General features: G+C 36.3%; 1 protein-coding gene across 3 annotated transcripts in view; it reads left to right on the top strand.

Annotated features, from left to right (window-relative positions):
* The window catches only part of Dscam3 (Down syndrome cell adhesion molecule 3), a 154,410-nt gene that overhangs the window by 58,965 nt on the left and 73,989 nt on the right, over positions 1-21,456 (top strand). For all 3 annotated transcript variants that reach the window (XM_066299275.1, XM_066299276.1, XM_066299277.1), the window contains exons 5-10: positions 7,163-7,321; positions 12,389-12,538; positions 12,858-12,975; positions 15,906-16,116; positions 16,733-16,973; positions 17,794-17,947. In XM_066299275.1, the coding sequence (XP_066155372.1) occupies positions 7,163-7,321; positions 12,389-12,538; positions 12,858-12,975; positions 15,906-16,116; positions 16,733-16,973; positions 17,794-17,947 (1,033 nt within the window). The remainder of the gene's footprint in view (positions 1-7,162; positions 7,322-12,388; positions 12,539-12,857; positions 12,976-15,905; positions 16,117-16,732; positions 16,974-17,793; positions 17,948-21,456) is intronic.

Raw genomic sequence — 21,456 nt, 5'->3', positions numbered from 1 at the left:
TTTATCATTTTAAATGGCACACCCTGTATTTTATTACATTTTCGAATTTCCCGGAAGATTTAAACCCCAGTTTATCCATCATATGCCATAGCCATGATGAACCGTTTTCGAAATAAATATTAGAATTTTTGAGAGTGAAAGGCACCACTTATTAGTTGATTCGGTTAGGGGGAAGCTATGGGTTAACAACGTAAAATAAACGAAATTGTAACATCTTTTATAATAAACAAGACCTACGTAATATAAATAAAATTAGAGATTTTGCTGAAAATGGCGACCGTTTGCTTTGAGACATTCTTGGATTGAATTCAGAACATGAATGTTTGTAGCTCTCTGGAACTCATTTGGATCAAGCAGATCAAATGCTTTTCTCACCCGTTCCTGTCACTGGTCAATATTTTGCACCTCGTCCCGGTGTACTCTATATTTATGACACCCCATAAATAAGCATCAACCGGTGTAAGATCTGGTGACCGGGGTGGCCAATTCCAAGGACCGAGACGCCGTACCCATCGATCTCCGAATATCAAAGTAAGTTTGGCACTCACTTCATTGATGCAGTGAGCAGGAGCACCATATAATTGATACCAACAGGTCCTTTAATGGTAAATTGTCTATAAATTCAGTAACTGTCGTCCTCAAAATGTCCAAATATTTTCTACTGTTTAATTTCTCCCGGTAAAAAAAATATTTTAGTTAATTGTCCATATTTAAACAAAACATGTTAAAATTAAATTTAAATTGAAATTCTCTTTCTCGCAAGATTTTTGGATTTTGAGAAGACCAAATGTGATTATTGCGTCTATTAAATATCCCTTCCCGGGAAAATTTGGCTTTACCTGCCCAAATAATTTTTTTCAAAAAATTTGGATCTTCCTGAGTTCTCATCAAAATTGCATATTTATAATGCTTTCATAGTAACCCATAGCCTCTTCCTAACCGAATCAACTAGTAAGTGGTGCCTTTTACTCTCAAAGATTCTAATATTTGCGAATATCTCGAAAACAACTGAAAACAATTATATTAATGTATAATACTTTTCGATAGAGAATTTATTGATCTTTCAGATGCTATCCAAAAATATAGGATGTTCTATTTAAGATTCTCATTTAATGCTCATACTGATATCCTTCTGGTGTCGCACTAATTTTTCCACGCCCTGTATGTAAATCCAAAAAATGTATAATATTAAAAAATACAGATAACTAATAAGAGTCTGTAGCTCAAATTTCAACTCTCTAGCTGCGATAGCCGAAGAGATATGCGCTTTTCAATTTAGAGCTGTTTGTTGCCAAATCAGTCAAAAAAAGTTATCTCGAAAACGGTTCATCATGGCTATGGCATATGATGGATAAACTGGGGTTTAAATCTTCCGGGAAATTCGAAAATGTAATAAAATACAGGGTGTGCCATTTAAAATAGCAAAGTTGTTGTCGGTTACACATAGATCTGTCAACGTCGCAATGATACCAATACTTTAATTCAACAGATCAAACTCCATTACATCAGTATTCAAAATTTCAGATCTCTAGTTGTATTAGAACCCCGTAAACTTTTAATAGAACTCTCACTGTGAATGACCCTGTATATTAGTCTCTGTGTAGGCAATGTTTAACAAACATAAAATGGACTTATATTTAAATATCTTGAAGCATTTACTGCAGAATAACTGGGCCTTTCTACAAAAAAATGAAATTCTTATTTCAGCTTAAGAAACAACACGATGGAGAGATTTTCTTAACTTGGGAATATAATATCATTATATCTAATTCTTCATTTGGAATGTTTCTTCATTTTTGTCTTTTAAGAGTTTTTCTTTCTATAAAGCATTGTCCAATATAATAAAATGAATCTCGGGAGTGCAGAGGAAGCTCATGATGCAAACGAGCGTACTCGGCCCGAGCTACATTAACATTTTTATTATTTTTGTAAACTAAACGAACAACTTCGAACTTTTCCTCTTCGTTAAACATTACTTTATATTTATTTATTTATTTGAATTTTTGCTTCTACAAGTAGAGACAAGCTATCGACCTTTAGGTGTCTCTGCTCTTGGAGGTATTTCATAAGTACATTTATGAAGAAAAAATTGGATATTGATGAAAATGTATGAAAAGAGTTGTGGGGGAGGAAATAGGAAGCGGGAATGTTTTCCCCAAGGTCCAGAGCGATCCTGTTGTGGGCGTTATTCTGCTACTTTTCCTGTAATTGTATCAGTTTCTCTACTATCTTCGTCATGTTTATGTGTTCGTGAATGATTTCGTTGAAAGGATAGTATAAAAGGTTGTTTTTTTATTAGTATATTTTAATTTCTTTTATCAGACTTTTGTAGCATATTAGTTTAAGTGCGATTTACTCTTTTATTTGAACATATCGTTTTGTCTCTTCTTATGTGTTTGTTCTCAGCATACTCAGTATCCTTAGTTTAATAGAGGTCTGCATATCGCTTTATACAGGGTGTTTCAGAATTATCGTGACAAATCGATAGAGATAACAGATCATCGAAAAATAAATATAGTTTACTTAATAAAAGATCGCCTTAAGACCCGTCATTTCTGAGATACAGAGTGTTAAAATATTACTTTTTTTCGTTTATTTTAAAACTACTGAGACTATTCAAATGAAAATTGGCGTATGTTTGTTTCGTAATTCGATAAATTTGATGGGCATAATTAAAATTTTGTACATAATAGAGGGCGCTAGTAGTTATACGTGTATCATTACATATTTTCATCCAAAACTTTTTTTAATTTAGATTTATCGGTAAAATAGTTCAAAAAAATTAAGGAACTGTCAATTCTGCATAAACAAGTTACTTTTAGTAAAATACTCTAAAGTGAATGGTTGTCCAGAAAAATGATAATTATTGTCATATCGACTTTAAACGCTTTTTCAAAAAAAAATCTGAGATTTTTCTATCATTGCTATTAATACTATCTAATTACAATGAAATAAACACTAATGCTACAATAAATGTTCAAAGTGATGACCGCATTGGTCAATACATAAATTGCACCGTCGTAACAAGTTTTGTTGTACCCTTTGGAAAATTCCCGGGGTCTTCCGAATCACATCAAAAGCATTAAAAATTTTTTCACTTAATTCTTCAACATTTATTACTGGTTTCGTTTACACTAAACCCTTCACATGACCCCAAAGAAAAAAATCCAGGAGGGTCAAATCAGGGGAACGAGGAGGCCATCCCACTGGACCAAACCTACCTATCCAGCGTCTTCCATAAACCTCATTAAGATGATCTCTTACTGCTCTGGAAGAATAAACTGGAGCACCATCATGCTGATCCCACATTTTGCTACGTACTACTAGTGGCATATCCTCCAAAAGTTCTGGTAAATTATCACATAAAATTTGCAAATATCTGTTTGAATTTAAATGATGTGGTAGTACAATAGGACCTAGTAAATGGTTACCTACTAATCCAGCACAAATATTGACTGAAAAGCGGTGCTGGTGGTTTTCAGTGTGTGTCAAATGATGATTTTCTTCGTCCCAAAAGTGGCTATTGTGGATGTTGAAATATCTGTCCCGAGTAAATTGCGCTTCATCGTTAAATAGTATCAATTTGGCAAAATTCTGATTTCTTGCAATGCGCCGGATGTACCAATAGCAAAAACTAATTCGCTTCGGGTAATCATCAGGGACCAGCGCATGCACTCTTTGTGGATAATATGGACGTAGGAGTTTTTTATTCAAAGTTCTCCCAATTATCGAATTTGAAACTCCCAATTCATTAGCAATTGCCCAAGTGCTCGTAGATGGTTGATTTTCAATTCTTTGGAGGATGTCCCGTTCTACTTGTCCAGAAGGGACTCTTCTAGATGAACCAGCATCATGCCTAACAATTGCTGGAAATTTTGCCCTACTAGAATGTTGTCGAGTAGGAAATCTTTCTTGGTAAATTATTTCGGCTTCTCTTGCGTTACCTGGAGTTTAAAGTCGATATGACAATAATTGTCATTTTTCTGGACAACCGTTCACTTTAGAGTATTTTACTAAGAATAACTTGTTTATGCAGAATTGGCAGTTCCTTAATATTCTTGAACTTTTTTACCGATAAATCTAAATTAAAAAAAGTTTTGGATGAAAATATGTAATGATACACGTATAACTACTAGCGCCCTCTATTATGTACAAAATTTTAATTATGCCCATCAAATTTATCGAATTACGAAACAAACATACGCCAATTTTCATTTCAATAGTCCCAGTAGTTTTAAAATAAACGAAAAAGAAGTAGAATTTTAACACCCTGTATCTCAGAAATGACGGGTCTTAAGGCAATCTTTTATTAAGTAAACTATATTTATTTTTCGATAATCTGTTACCTCTATCGATTTGTGACCATAATTCTGAAACACCCTGTATATATTTTATTGATTTGATAGCCTTCTCTTTATATGTCAGTGCTGGAAAGTGTTTTGCTCCTTTAGTGATCAGTCCTGGTATTTCTTAGATGCTTTTTAAAATTTAGTTTGAAGTCAATTGTTGCTCTTAGGTATTTGAAGTATGATATTGGTAATGTGACCATCAGGTATTATTACGGGAGAGTCCGCTTTGATTTTATGATTTGAAAGTAAAAGTTGATTTTTAGTAACGTTAGATTTTAATCTTCATTTACCGAACCATGACATTGCTTCGTCTGTTAGCTCTTGAGGTCTTTTCACAGCTTTTTCGATCTTTTCGTTACGTACGACAAGAACTGTGTCGTCGGCGTATTGTAATACGTTTGCAGTTTTGTCTTTTCGGTCGTCTGGCGGTTCGGTCCTCTTCTAAGCTTTATGTATCATGGCAGTACCAATTTTATAGGAACGGTGAGAGTGGCAATCCCTGGGGTGAGCTTTGTTGGGGGACATAAGGAAAGGATAGAATACTGTCGGTTCTTACTTGTAGTCGCCTATTTTCGAGTGGATTTTCGATGATGCGAAGTAACCAAATTTCAGCATTTGCAGTTCGAGTAGTTTATATAGAAGTCCTCTATGCTGAACACTATCGAAAGCCTAGTTGATATTCATGAATGGGCTTGCCGATCTAATGGTTAGGTGCCCTACCTGTATATTGTTTTTCAGCACAAAGAGAGGAAGGATAGTCGATATTTTGTGTTTAAAATTTATGGTATGGAATCTTTTTTCCTATAATTTTTTCGATTAGTTTTTTAATAACGATTTCAAAAATTTTATTCAACCCTGGGAGTAATTTTATTAGTCGATAATTTTTAATGAATATGTTGTCCAGTCTATTTTTGGGCATAGATATTATTATGCCTCTCTTCCATGCCTCTGGGATTCTATCAGTTACAATGCAGTTGTTGATGCTCTTCAGTGTGGTCTCCTTTGTTTCTGGTGTTCAGTGTTCAAGAATCATGCTTTTTTTGTCTTTTCCCGATTCTGCGTTTTTCAAAAAAGTCAATGCTTCATAGTATTCTTGTTCAGTAATTAGTTCATGTCCGTTGTTAAAATAATTCTCGTACCGTTGGTTCACTTGGTCGATTATCCGAAGACTCCCTAAACATGTCTGTGTGTGATGTTACATTTAACTTTATTATTAATTTTTTTATAACAATCTGCGCGGATAACGTGAATATCGTTAGTAAGTTTGCGTGGAAAATAACGAGCACTTATTATAAACAATTATTAATATCGAGCGGCAAATTTTACGCTTTGATTTAATTACATTAAAACTTTGAAGTGATTATCAGTTCTATTACTTGTTCCTGATCGAAAACCAGTTCATTCCACGCAATTATGTATTTTTATGGATTTTCCATTTTAAGCATTATCGGACACCTTTGTGTGCGGGATTCCAGAAACCTTGGTCCCATTAACGAACTTATTGAAAGTGCCTTCCGACGAAATGGCAACCATGTCCGTGATATTAAAAAAAAATGACTTGGGGTGGCTGGAGGTATATTTAACAGAGGGTGGTGGTTCATCATATCTTCAATCATCTTTCCATTGACGGCATAATTTTCAAGATATTGGCTTGCATATTACTAAAAAACCTACCCTGTAGGGTGGTTTTTCACACTAAAAGCCAGCTAAAAGGACATTTTATAGAAAATAGTCTTTCTTAGTTTTCCTAGAGCGTGTGTCGTAGTGATAGAATGACAGGGCAAAAAGCTTTCCACTCGTAAGGCAATCCGAAACCATCTAATTGTCTTGATGGAGATTACATGTTTACATATTGTGTCTGAATTAACAAAGCTCACGTAGTGCCTTAATGTATTGTCTAAAATTCATAGTTTGTCCAAACATGGGGGGCTTTGATTGACGTTACATATTCTATAGTGCTGTGTACCATCACTATCGATTCCATACTTCTAATAATTAGCTTTCCATCACCAAAATGGAACGACATGAAAAGACATTAACCATCCGTCAGTTCTGTACACATACCTGGAGATTACGGGAAGTGGAATTAATAAAGAACATGCAAAACCTTTTCCTTGATTTCTTTCAGCTGATCGTTCGATTCCTAATTTGGTGACATGAGGTCGGCGAAAGAACTGTGATTTGAATTCAAATTGGAAGTTTGTGAAAGAAGAGTGGTTCGTCGCTAAGAATCTAATTTATCAAAACGTGATTCAATTCCGTTAATTCGTTTATTACATTGTATTCTAAATTTTAGAACATAACAGGCACCCTGTTTATGCGATTAAAAGCTCCGTGCCGAAGCATCCGAGTGAAACCACTAGGAACTGCAATTGCGAATGAATAATAATAAAGCTCTGTTGTTTTAATTTCCCTCGGTGATGCCAGTGGGTCGCAAAGCACAAAAAATATCGCCAATAATTCTAACAAAATAGCTAAAATTGTTGACTTTCATAGACTCCCGTGGACCAATCCCGGCCTCGATGCCAAATGGGCAAAACTTCTTCATCCCTCGGCTTCATAAACACGTCAGGCTTGTATACTTCATTTCTCCTTCATTAACTATTTAGAACCAATTAAAAATGAGGGGCCATATAGTGCTCACGGTATTTTCCCAGTAGATTGCCTGGCGAAACCTCTTATGACACTTCGGTTTATCAAAGCAAAAGGAGTCTCAAAGTTGTTGTCGCTTCATTTATTTACACTTAAGGCAGGCATGAACGTGACGTTTATTACGTCGCTATAGGTTCTTTAATGTCTCTGTATTGTTTCAGTGGTAAGCGAACAATATGAGGTAAACGTTTATCACTCTCACGTGATAGCCGGGAATACCGCAGTATTAACCTGCGTCATTCCTCCTGTAGTCAAGGACCATGTTACGGTTACGTCGTGGTCAAGGGACGAGAGTATCCTTTTGCCCGGCCCCAACATGGGTAAGTTCGATCTTAATTGATGCAAACCTCCAGTGAAACGATAAAAAGTTAACCGTAGTAGCAGTAATAATCATAACAAAGTACCCAGTGATTTACAGCCTTTTTTGTCGGAATAAATGCAAATCGATCGTTGCTCAGTTAATTTTCAATTGTTACGAGCCCATCTCGCATGACAATAGGTCAAACAGACTTGGCAAATACGGGAAACAATTAATAAAGCCGTTGTTTACCGAAGAATTTATTGTGCAGCTATTCTCTATGGTTGAGTTGCATTAAACTCTGCATTTCGAAGATATTCGCAATCGACCGCTGAAAGATTGCCTAAAATAAGTCAAAGCTTTCGTCGGAAATCACGAAAAGAGTCTCCTGGATCCATATCGAAATTAAAGATTTCATACATCGGATAAAAGCGGAAACAAATATTTCTTCATATAATATATTCCGGGTAAATCTGCCGAATGCATTTCTCCAGGGATTGTGTTCCTTGCTCGTTCCATAAAATGTGAACCGAATTTTAAGATTTGAATTGTAAAAGGAAAGCGAAACAGTGCGGCAAGTTATAAATTATTGAAGAACCTCTTTATTTGAAGGTCATTGTATGCCATTATCTCAGGGAGCGTTTTTTGCGTATTTTCATCAAGGGATGCATAATTCCTCGTCTTCTTATTCAATAGTTAATTTTTTAAAAGTGTCGCATTTAAACGTACAAACTCGTCCTTCGCCATTTTGTCATGATTTTTTCTTGTTCAATTTTTTCCTTCTATTTAGGCTCCAGGCGCTGTGGATGTCACGTGTTATTCAAATTTATTTTTACGCATTGAAGCCTGTTTTAGCGTCTGCAGCAAGCCCTCCTTGATATACCATCAAAGTGGAAACTGTTAATTAATAAGCTTTTTGGACTTAAAAAGTAACGGATTATCGTTGGACTGCGAATCACATCTTATGGTTCTGTTGAAAAAACTGAAGCTTCGGCCGAAATGGGATATTTGCGAATACATCTCCGGAGACGTGTTAGATATTTGCGATCGCAGCATTTTTGAGATAGGAAAAAACCTCCTTATCAGAACAGTTGACGCAGGAGGAACCACGCTAAATTTGGACCCGAACGCTTCGGGCAATGCCCAACTTTCTGAAGCTAGTGATGCAGATTACGTTCTTTGTTTACCAAAATACCACGAGAGAATCTGAAGATAACAGTAACCATTCTTCATCGGATGACGAACCATTAGGCGCAATATCTACCAAATAATGAGACAAGAAACCACGTATTCACGACGATAGAATGTAACTTTGAACCTGACGAATTAAATTTTATGGAAGCTTAAGTTAGCAGATGTGTACTTTAGAAAGTATATTTAAAAAATTACCTTGGAAAATTTTGCCTTTTTATAAATATGCGTGAATTTATACGAGAATCTACTCTCTTAAAATTTCTTCAAAGGAAATAAAAACTTTTTTGGAGTTTCCATATTGATGAGCTTGTACGGACTAATGAGAATCCGGACGTTTTGGACACAAGAGACCAGAGTACCAATTATTATTTTCAAGAAAACTACACACGAGCTAATATGTTCGGGACAAACCTTACCAAGTGGATTTAATAAACTTTGTGACTACCATCCCAGGAGGCATTCCGTTTAATTTCTGGCCCCTTTGAACGGAAAGGAATGGAGGAATCAGATTTCGTTCCGACACCTGAAAAAATACATTTAAGCGGCCGAATGGCCGTGCTAATACGTTGCCGATAGAAGTTCCCATTGCCACATACGTAGTGACATATTATGTCAATTCCTTTAATTGATGCGCTATGTGTCAGACCGATTTTCTTAGTTGGTACAATGATGGCGAACCGAATTTTAAAAAACCCAGTTCAGCTGAATGAAAATGAGGTAAAGAAATTAGGACGGAGCTCATCTCGCAATTAAAATTATTTGACTCAAGGCCTGGGCATTTGACAAGCTAAAAATTTGATGTGAGGCCGAAAGTACATGTGCCATGAGGTGAAAGATGAATACTAAAGTTCACCACTGTCCAATAACCTACTTTAGTGGCCGCGTACAACGTCAACATGGGTAAAATACACCTCCCAAACCAGATGCTGGGGAAACATTAAATGCGTGCAAGAACCAAAAAATTCACCATTAAGACTATTTTCCATTTTTTTTTTAAATTTTATACAGTATTGTAACAAAAAAATGGTCTATCTATATTTCAAATTGCGGCTGGTTCAACTGCTGGCTTTTTTTTGGAAATAAACGGGAATTATAAAATTCAAAGGAAGAAGGACCACCTCGAGAACAAGGAAGAGTTCAACCATTACTAAACAGCAGATTTTTCAGGCAAAGCAATTATATACAAGCTTTTATGAGACATGAGCGGAAATCAATGTCAAGATGTAGATGCAGTGAGTGTGGAGAACTTACCTTTGAAAAATGTTTCGTCCTGCGAAATTTACTTATATTGTGCAGTGGAAAGGAACTGTTTTGCTTTACTTCATCAATAAATTTTAATGTTAAATTACCTGGTTTGCAACTCTCAAGGTATCATCAACGATGCGTTCTTTTCTTTTTTAAGCTTTAGTTGCTTTTCAATTCCAGTTTATTTTTGTCGCCTGAATTATTACTATAAAATGTATTTTCTGGAAAAATGTGTCCCAATTTAAGCTCGGGCTCTAAGAGGTTATGCAAAGTATTTTAGAAATTACCAGTTCCCTTTTGTCTACATGTAGAATTTTGGAAGCGAACTATTGGGCTGTTCGATAATTAATGTCGTATTTTTTATGTTTTTTCAAAGCGAATATACTTATGATGTAGTGGCCATCTTGGCGGATGACCTTCTGCCATCTTTCGGCAACTTGGAAAATTCCGCGTGCGAAAAAGCCTTGATTTTTAGAAGTAAAAAATTGATTTAACTCATTTTTAACGGATCGATCAGAATCGAAATTTTTACCATTCAAGTGATTTTGAAGAGAACCAAACCAATAATAATCTGATGGCGTCAAGTCGGGGCTATACGGTGGATGAGGCATCAGTTCCCAATTTAGTTCCAATAATTTTCGACGCGTTATTAACGACGTATGGGGTCTAGCGTTATCATGATGGAACAGGACCCCTTTGCGATTGGCGAGTTCAGGACGTTTTCTTTTGATTTCTTCGTTAAATTTCGATAGCTGACAATAGTAAACATTCGAATCAATAGTTTGGTTTCTCGGAAGCAGTTCCAAATAAGGAATACCCTTGTAGTCCCACCACACAGATATCAAAATCTTCTTTTGATGAATATCGGCTTGGGACGTCGATTGTGCAGGTTTATCTTGTTTGGTTCGGACTACGTTATCGTAGTCAATCCATTTTTCATCACCCGTTATGACTCGTTTTAGAAGTGGGTCGTTTTGGTCACGATACAGCAAAAAATTTCATATCTGAGTGCGTTGGGTGAAGTGAATTTCCTTCAATTCGTGAGGAACCCAAACATCCGATTTGCTAACGTACCCGAGCTTTTTTAAATGCAGAGAAACGGTTGAATTCGATATGTTCAACTTTTCTGCCATCTTTCGAGTTGTCATACGCCGATTAGCTTCGATTAAGGCCTTTATTTTATCGTTATCAATGGTGATTGGGCGTCCAGCGTGTGGTGCATCTTGGACATTAAAATATCCGGGACGAAAGCGAGTAAACCAACGCTGGCACTGGCGTTCGGTAAGGCAGTTCTCACCATGGACTTCACACAATTTCTTCTGAGCTCGTGCTGCATTTTTGCCCTTTCGAAAGTAAAATAATAAAATGCGTCGATAGTGCTCACTTTGATTGTCCATCTTCAACTTAAATTTTAAACAACTTCTTGTTCGCTAATCGCGTTCAATTTTCGATCGAAAAAAGTCTAAAACATAACCTTTAAAATGGCGTATAATAATACAGGGTGTTTCCTAACTACGTGTAAAAAATTTAAAGGCGTAATCCTCGACTGATTTTGAGTCAAAAATGTCTAATAAACATATGTCCGCAAATGCCTTGTTTCCAAGATACAGGGTGTTAAAATGTGACAAGAAAAAGAGATTTTATTTCCAAAATTACTCAATTTGGGTGTTTGAATTTTAGAAAAGACAATTCCGGGGGTTCCGGGGTTTTCTTCAATACGTCTTAAGATTTCTTCCTCCACTTCTGGTGTTCGACGTGTTATTGGCTTTCCTCCTCCTGGAATTTTCATAAGAGATCCTGTATCACAAAGACGTTAAAAGAGGTTTTTAAAGGTTTGGTGGTTGGGAGCTTGGTGGTTTGGAAACCTTTCCATGTAAATGCGCCTCGCTGCCAAACACTCACCATCAGCAAGGCCGTAAACAAAAACCATATTGGCCATTTCTTGATTAGTGTAATTAGGTATTTGGAAAACTTTCAAAACTGAGGTATAATCTGATTTTTGGGACACAGAACTGAATTCTTTCACTTTAGGGAGTAAAACACCAAAATAACACTGACTATTTTGTTTATAGTAGTGGAAGTAGCAAAAAAAAACTAACCATAAACAAGTTAGTAAATACCACCAAACCTTTAGAAACCTTTAAAACCTTTTTCAACGTCTTTCAGTCAACACCCTGTATCTTGGCAACCAGGCATTTGCGGACATATGTTTATTAGACATTTTTTACTCAAAATCAGTCGAGGATTACGCCTTTAAATTTTTTACACGTAGTTAGGAAACACCCTGTATAAGCGACGAGATCGCTATTACTCCATATGTATAAATTAAGCCATCTATGAGGACAAAACGACGTTAATTATCGAACAACCCAATATATTACAACTTTTTGCGAAAGCGCTCTCTTGAAAGGACATTTGTCCTCCAAAGGAGAGGCGCCAAAACATTTATTTTCCTAATTGATCTTCGAAAATAAAAATGCAGCCATCCGTTTCCTCCCAAAAGGAAACTTATTTCCAAATTCTATTGAGGTTTTCCTGCACGACCTACTGTGTATTAATGAAGAAATAAAATCCACGAGTCTCACCAAACTACGATTAAGTCGCCGCTCGTTAAAACGGCCCATCCTGTATAGTTCGATTCGTTTTTTAGGTGGTAGAATTGTTGTAACTTACGGGACCGGCGAGCTTTTAATTAGGTCTGTTAGACATGACGATAGCTTACCCACTTACTCTTGCCTGACCATTCACGCCTTAACCCAGGAAAGGAAGAGATCTCAAGCCGCCAGACTCACTGTCATTGGTAAGTTCTAAAACAATAAATTTCAAACTGAATCACAAGTATCGTTTCCTTTATTATATTCAAACTTTCAGCTTTAACGTCAAAAAAACACTTCCTAAATTTTCCCTGCCTGACTTGTTTTCGTTACAATACAAAGAAGAGCAACCTTCTAAAATATTTTCAAGAGCCTGTTCGTTAACTTTTTGAGGCGTTTTTAAATGTGTTCCTTTATCTAGAAGATGAAAAATGAAATGTTTACTTCACGTTAATAGCGGAACGTCTGCAGAATATGAGCCACAGAACTGCTCTATATAAGTCAAGTTTTAATGTACTATTGTAGAGTCGACGAGAAACGTCCCTCCACGTTTAAACCCTACGTCATCATCATTCGATGCCTATAAAGAGACTGATATTCATTTAACTTGCACCGCACAGGGAAACCCGCCTCCGAATTTTGGGTAATTATTCAGGTATTTTATGTTTAGGTATGTCTTGCCGGTATGCAAAAATGACACTTTTGTCTCACAGACGTCCGTAAATACGTTTTTCACACGAGTCATCGAAATGATATTGCGGGAAATACGTTTAAAAATCACTTTTCACGCGAGCGATAGAAGTCTCAAGTTTTAAATTGATATCGAATTACACACGGTATATTGAAATAAAAATTTGAAGTGTTTTGCAATTAAAAGGTACTTACACGATGTCCTAGCGAAAATAGAATAAGGCCATGCGAAGGTATTTTCTCCTCGACGCGAAAATTATCTACTCCACTTTTCATTCAAGGGAAAAACATTTGCGAATATTTTCACCTTCTCAAATTCATCATCTATCAAATAGGGGTATTAATCTATCTTTTAAAGGCTTCCAAAGCTTCGATCCTATTCCGTTTTTAAATTTCATCAAAATTGAGCGCCTAATCCCATCGCAAATTCAGAAGCAAACTTTTGTTTCAATCAATCAAATAGAATTTAATTGAAATTGACCACGTCCCTGGGATATTTCAGACCAAACTTACATTCTCACAACATATCTCAGTTGACGATTTCGCCCGTCACTGAGTTACGTACCGGGCATTTCAGGGGCGTTACGTGAGTTCTTCACTTACGTAGACACTGAACGTGGTCACGCCGCTGGAAATTGTGAGGCTAAAAGGGGGATTTAGAGGGCAACTTTTCATATTCAGAATAAGTTCCAGTTGACGGTTTCAGTGGCGGCATAAATTACTTTTACTCGAATGTTCGGGTGGAACTGATGATTTTTTGGAATTCTATAATTTATTTCTCTAAATTTTTATCACAAATTCTGGCACCACCGAAATTTATGGGACTAAAAAGCATCTGTAGGGACAGTTTTCGTACTCAGAACCCGTTCCCATTGGTGGCTGTAGTGACGGCACAATTTATTTCTATTAGGTCGTGTAGTATGAAATGAGTAGATTCTCGAAATGCTACATTCAACTGCGAATAACTTCACTCTAAATCTATATTTGGACTTGACTTTTTTATGTGGAAAAGGCACATTCTTCCTCTTTCGATCAGAGTTTAAAGCGTTAAAAATTATTGAAAACTTTTATTTTTATACAAATTTTTGTGCGGCCATGCAAAATAGTGAAATTCGTGTGTTAATGAAGTATGAGCTCCACCGTGGAACCACAACAGCTCAGACGGCTCGCAACGTTAATGATGTGTTTGGTACTGAAGTCACTTCACAGCAAACAGTATCTCGTTGGTTCATGAAATTTCGTTCTGGCAATTTTGACCTAACAAATGAACCACGTGGACGACCTGAAACTCAAGTGGATAACGATCATCTGAAAGCAGTGGAGGAAGCGAATCCATGTCAAAGTGCGTTAGAATTTTCGTTAATGTTTAGTGTAACTAAAAAAACAATATTGACTCATTTGGCCGAAATTGGTGAGGTGAAGAAGCTGGACAAGTCGGTACCGCATGAGTTGAGGGACATACAGAAAGAACGACGTCTCGAAGCTTGAGCTTCTTTGTCGTGCCGGTATAATAACGATCCATTTTTGAATCGGATTGTTACTTGTGATGAGAAATGGATCCTACATGACAATACCAGACGTTCATCGCAGTGGTTGGATCAAGATGAACCACCAAAACATTGTGCGAAAAAAAATCTTCATCAAAAGAAGCTTATGGTGTCCGTTTGGTGGTGCAACGCAGGTGTCATCCATCACAGCCTCATGACACCTGATGAGTCGATTACGGCTGATGTCTACTGCCGACAACTGACCGAAATGATGAGGCAACTGACGGTTAAGCCGCCAAGATTAGTCAATCGAAGCGCACCGCTTTTGTTGCACGACAACGCTCGGCCACACACCGCACAAGTCACCTTGGCCAAGCTACAGGAGTTGGGATTGGAAACTTTTCGTCATCCACCGTATTCACCCGACTTAGCACCCACTGATTACCACTTCTTTCAAAATTTGGATAACTTCTTGGTAGGAACTCCGACGAGGCTGTCAAAGCTACCTTCCACGAGTTTATCGACTCCCGGCCTGCAGGCTTTTACAGCAGGGGAATCAATGAACTTCCCGTTAAATGGCAGAAGTGTATTGATAATGGCGGTGCATATTTCGATTGACAATAAAAACATTTCATATGAGAAAAAAATGACTCAAGTTTCAATTCAATTCTACTCATTTCATACTACACGACCTAATATTTAAGTATCCGGCCCAAATGTGGAAGTTGCCCATTTTTTATAACCCAAAGGAGTGAATTCACTTTTTTCCGCTTATTGTACAAAAGTGATAGATGAGAAGTTTGGAACCTTCACATGTGCAAATGCCTTCTCTTCATCGCTACTAAAGTTTTTGACATATGCGGCGAAGTGTTGAATATATCTTTGGGACGTTAAAAAAAATTAAGGACGAAAAGTTTTTAAATTGAACAGAAAATACAAGATGGTGGTGATGATGGGGCCCGGCCGCCGAACGACATCTTTCAATCGATTTTCACAATCATCTGAGGCATTCAACTGTGCACACCGTAAAGATCCACAATTTCAGCCCATATCTCAGAAACTATAGATGCTGCGGAATGCAAAATAGTCAAAAATGTGGAAGCTAAGCAATTCCGTCCCCATGTATTGTATAAAATATTTTCTCACATGAATGTGGGAAATCTCTCCTGGTTTTTCCTACGTTTTTATTAGTAGAATTCGCAACAACTTGATTTTCAATGCTATTTCCATTTATATGTGTTTCGACTCGAGGATCATCACAAGACTCTGATGCATGTATGAAGTAATAATATCTTCGCACACGTGGCTTATGTTTCCGCTCGGACATCTTTATGATAATTTCCTCAAAGCAGATCTGGGGTCTTTGCGTTAAAACGTAGATTTTTTCACAAACCAGGTGGTATCGAGATGTAAAAGGTTACCTTCAGCCGGTGCACGCTTCACCCAGAGTGGAACCATCCCAAGATATTTTGTTACTAAAGAGGTTACGACCTGAAGATTCCGGAAGGTGGACCTGCAAAGTGTTCAATTCCTTCGGTGAACAACGGTTGGATGTTCACTTGAACGTAATAGCTCATCTCAATGTTCATGTGTTGCCTCAATTGCAGGTAAGTGCGCATTCATACTATGATAGGTTCCCACCTAATTCGAAGGATAAGCAATTTTCATTTCGTGGCGTATTCAGCAATGCCAAGGGAGGTAAACGAACCGACTTAGGTTTTTATTTTAGCGTTAGCTATATTATCTTCGTAACAGCGCTTCGCTCTTTATTGTGTAGAAAAAGAAACGAGATATTGTCTTCGAACGGGCTGTAGCACATCGTTGGTATGGTCTTGATGGTCGGTCTGGTGATCTGGAATATTCAGTTTTGGAATCGGATTAAAGGGACCTGAGACAATCATGTTTTTTAATTGGATGTTTATATTAAAAAAGTCAAAACAGCGAGTTGTGTTTAAAAAACTAGTTACACTGCGGCATTTCCCGTCCAGGAACACAATTTAATTCGAAAAGGTTGTCTACTCTGGGATGAAGTAATTTTCAGCCCGACTATGACAAGACACCCTTTGGGACGCTTGATTGAGGAACGGAAAAGCTCATTTTTCCTTTTATTTTGTCGTGACGGTGTTATTCCCGGATTATATCTACTAATTTAGTCGAATAATTGGACGCCCGGCAAAAAGTATGTTTTAATTTAGTCGATCATTTAATAAAGTCTAATTTCAGATTATTAATTCCGGAGAAAATGCACTTTTTAACTGCTCCGTGTCGGGAACACCTATAGGCCGGGTGCGATGGGTGAAAAATGGACTACCAATCGCTTTCGATAGGAACGAAAAAATCAAATTATTAGATCCCTTGGTGCTGCAAATAACGGATGTGACGCGCCACGATAGGGGCATGTACCAATGTATGGTGGAAAACGAGAAGGAAAATGCCCAGGGCAGCGCCGAATTAAGACTGGGCGGTAAGTTCTATCTTATCTGTAATTACCATTTTTTTTTTTTGAAATTTAAACTCGAGAGGTTAAAAATCTATTTCGCACTTTGCCTGGAAAAAATTAATAACAGAAATGGACTTGTATTCAGCACTTAACGCGAACAGACAGTCGAGGGAAAAACCCCAGCGGAAATGAGTTCCAACTTCCGTCAACAATAAATCACGTGGGCCAAGTTTCCTCTCTTTTCTCATAAAATAATTTAATACTCGAATAACACCGATGCTAGGTGAAGACAATCTTCTATGGCATTGTTTGAATTAAATAGGAATACCATGATGTTTATACAATTTGCTGTTGCACAGAAACTTTATTATAAATATTTATTAGTTCATTACTGTCCCACAAAGCTATGGTTAAAATTGTTTTAGTGCAGACGTGTTTTTATTTATTTAGCTATGTCAAAGGTCTTAACCGAACGTCGTTCAGTTCAAATAATTTGAAAACCTATTTAAATAAGGAAGATTAAAGGATCCTTAGACGTCACCCTGAACCTTAATATTTTATCTGGCGAAATAAAAATCCGGGCTGATAAAACCTCCCCCATACATATTTATTTGTAGGGTCATTTGGAGTGCTTCTGTTAAAGGAAAAAACGGTCTCAAAACCTTTTACGTTAACTAACTAACTCCATTTCCTAAATAAGAAGTCATGCATAATTGATTTTAAATATCAACAGGTTTGCGGTTGGGAAACTCGAAAACTAACGTTAACCTGAAATGAATTCATTAACTTGAAAAATGTCTTCGCAATTTTTTGTTTTCCCGAGATAAAGGATTTTTTTTTTCAGACACTGTTCCAGAAATGCAGAACTACTTTATTGAACAGGCTGTTCAACCTGGAGTTCAGGTGTCTTTAAAATGCTCAGCCACCGGGTCTCCACCGCCTCAATTTAAGTGGGTTCTGGATGGTCAAATTCTGACCGATTTAAAACCAGACTACAGGTATGCACAACATCGACTGGTATGATACTCCGATCAATCTGTTTTTCAGATATTAATTATTATAATCAGAAATCATTATAGTAATGGGGTCGGCAATGTACTTATATTTCCTCTCTTGAATTGTAGGTTTCACTAAACAAAATTAATTATTGGTTATAAATTGCGCTATATTAGTTAGAGCGATGTGACGTTTTTGCAATTTAGATCCTTCTGGTAATAGAATATATCCAATTTCCATTTAAAATTACTTTTGTCAAATATTACAAAACGCAATTAACCATTACTAATTAGTTTATGTGTCTTGTTGTAAGCCAAGTTTAATTCGCATGTATCATACTAGATAGGGTTCTCTCTTTTTGTTGACAAAACTCGACCTAAAACGTGCTATACAGGATGCTCGTAAAATCGCGCATAACTTCGTTTTTTCTGAAGAAAGAAAATTTGCAGAAAAATCCTCGAACACGTCATTTTTTTTTTAATACTTTCTGTAACCCTGTCAGCGACGTCACCGGTATACAGGGTGTTTCCTAACTACGTGTAAAAAATTTAAAGGCGTAATCCTCGACTGATTTTGAGTAAAAAATGTCTAATAAACATATGTCCGCAAATGCCTGGTTGCCAAGATACAGGGTGTTGACTGAAAGACGTTGAAAAAGGTTTTAAAGGTTTCTAAAGGTTTGGTGGTATTTACTAACTTGTTTATTGTTAGTTTTTTTTGCTACTTCCACTACTATAAACAAGATAGTCAGTGTTATTTTGGTGTTTTACTCCCTAAAGTGAAAGAATTCAGTTCTGTGTCCCAAAAATCAGATTATACCACAGTTTTGAAAGTTTTCCAAATGCCTAATTACACTAATCAAGAAATGGCCAATATGGTTTTTGTTTACGGCCTTGCTGATGGTGAGTGTTTGGCAGCGAGGCGCATTTACATGGAAAGGTTTCCAAACCACCAAGCTCCCAACCACCAAACCTTTAAAAACCTCTTTTAACGTCTTTGTGATACAGGATCTCTTATGAAAATTCCAGGAGGAGGAAAGTCAATAACATGTCGAACACCAGAAGTGGAGGAAGAAATCTTAAGACGTATTGAAGAAAACCCCGGAATCCCCGGAATTGTCTTTTCTAAAATTCAAACACCCAAATTGAGTCATTTTGGAAATAAAATCTCTTTTTCTTGTCACATTTCAACACCCTATATCTTGGAAACAAGGCATTTGCGGACATATGTTTATTAGACATTTTTGACTCAAAATCAGTCGAGGATTACGCCTTTAAATTTTTTGCACGTAGTTAGGAAACACCCTGTATAAAGCATGACGTCATTGATAATTTTTCATGACACTCTCCATTTTTTTTACGAAATGTGAAAGTGTCATTTCTACTTTATGATAATGCAAAATTACTAGTGTCTTATGCAGAGTGTTGCATTTGCGACGAATGAAATTTTGCTATTTGTAGAAATATAGATTTGAAATTTTCCAGTCTCACAAATTGATGACTCACATTTTTCAAGGTAGTCATCTGACATCTGAACCGTAAATTCACCCCACTACAAATTTACAAACTGAGTTAATTTTCGATACTTCGCTTCGCGTCAGGGCACGAAAAAAAATGATTAGAAAAAGTCGTTCAAAATATTATTTTATCTCCACATATCGAGTTTCATGGCAAAATTAGTTTTTTTTTTATTATTTCATCGTTTTGATAATAATAATTTTAATAACACTGTCAGCCCTATTGAAAAGAGCATTTACATCGGCTGTTTTTCCATGAGTAATGGGAGCACGTTCGGGATGTCTTAAATTAAACTCCGCAGCAACTTCTCTGTTACTACGAACATGAAGAGCAAACAGCCGGATTATTTCGATTTTTCCCTTAAAGTCAATGGCGTTTTAATTCTGTGGTCATTAACTTGAACTTAACGCAAGAAACTCAAAGTTTAATCTGACTGACGTTTAACATTTGTAACAAATTATTACTTCGCATGGCACTTCTATTATTAAATTCAAAAATAAACTAATAATTTTGTATACGAACAAAACGGTGAGAAAATTTAAAAAGCGAATTTTGTCATGAAACTCGGTATATAGAGTTAAAATAATATTCTGAACAGCTTTTTCTAATATTTTTTTTCTATATCTCTAACACGAAGGAACATAATCAAGAATTAGCCCTATTTGTGAATTTTAGTAGACTGACTTTACGGTTTAGATGTCAGATAAATATTTTTAAAAATGTGACTCATCAATTCATAGAATTGCGGAAAAATTCAAATCTGTATTCCTTCAAATAATAAAAATATGAGGACATTTTCATTTCAGACGCAACACACTGTATAACAGAAAATTCTGGAAAATTAAATTCCAATTTTTGAAATAAAGTACTTCGTTTAAGTTACAAAAAGCTCAAAGTGAAAAATGTTTTTAATTCGACAGTATTCTAAACGGTCAGTAAATTCTTGCTGGACTTTTTCTAAAATGTCCAAACAATATTGTTGCACTAAATTCTTATGCCATCTTTCAAATATTCAATATTGACCGGTTTACTTTTTATTTTTAAAATGATTCCGGAGAAAAAACATAGTGGATTGAGGTCTGGAGATCTCGGTGGCCACACGATGACATCACATCTTCCAATTCGTTTATTCGAAAATATTTGCGAAAAATCATCGAATAATGGGGCTCACGTATTCGAAGGTTTTTTTTGAAAAAAATCGTTCTTCAGGAAAAATGGACTTATGTGTTAATTTGCGAACACCCTGTGTATAAAGTTGCATTAGTAGTATTTCAGTAACAAAACTTTTTTAGACCAATGTTCAAATGCGCTTTTTCGATATTATCGATACTTCAATAGACTAAATTATATTCAAGTTATTTGACCGAAGCATTCATTTTGTAAGTACTTATTTGTTTTCTTTGCCAAGTACCTATTTGGGTTCCTACCTCTTACACTTTGTGGTATCTTACATCCTATACACAGGATGATTCAGGGAAAAAGTTCATATAACCATAATAGATCCGGAAGTCCCCACTGTTCGCGTTCTATTTTTGTAACCTAAAAGAATTCGATAAAGTTTGATTGAAATTGGCAAAGCCCCTGAAATATTTTATACCCAAAAAAGCATCGATGGGAACACTTTGTCTACTCGGAATGATTCCCGGATGACGATACCAGTGGCCCCATACAATATTTTTGTTTAGATATTTCGTTAAAATGAATTTTTCCTCTTTTGTCGTAAAAACCTTAACGAATTCTAAAAATGAGTTGAGCATTCGGACGCCACTGACATTTTTGAGTCTAAAAAGGCGATCTATCGAAGAAGTTTTCATGCTCAGAGTAACTTAACGGTTTCAGGAGCAGCACAATTTAGTTCTGTTGAAATCCTTGTTTAAAACATCGAATTTTGCAATTTTTGTAACCGAGGGAATTCAATAAATTTTTGTTGGAAATACTGAGGTTATTGAAGCTTAGAAGATTAAAAAAAAACATCTCTAAAAGCACTTTTCATG

This window comes from Euwallacea fornicatus, chromosome 33 (genome assembly GCF_040115645.1).
Source record: "Euwallacea fornicatus isolate EFF26 chromosome 33, ASM4011564v1, whole genome shotgun sequence".
Taxonomy (NCBI): domain Eukaryota; kingdom Metazoa; phylum Arthropoda; class Insecta; order Coleoptera; family Curculionidae; genus Euwallacea; species Euwallacea fornicatus.
Note: the sequence above shows the minus strand (reverse complement) of the source record. Positions and strands in the feature narration are given on the sequence as shown.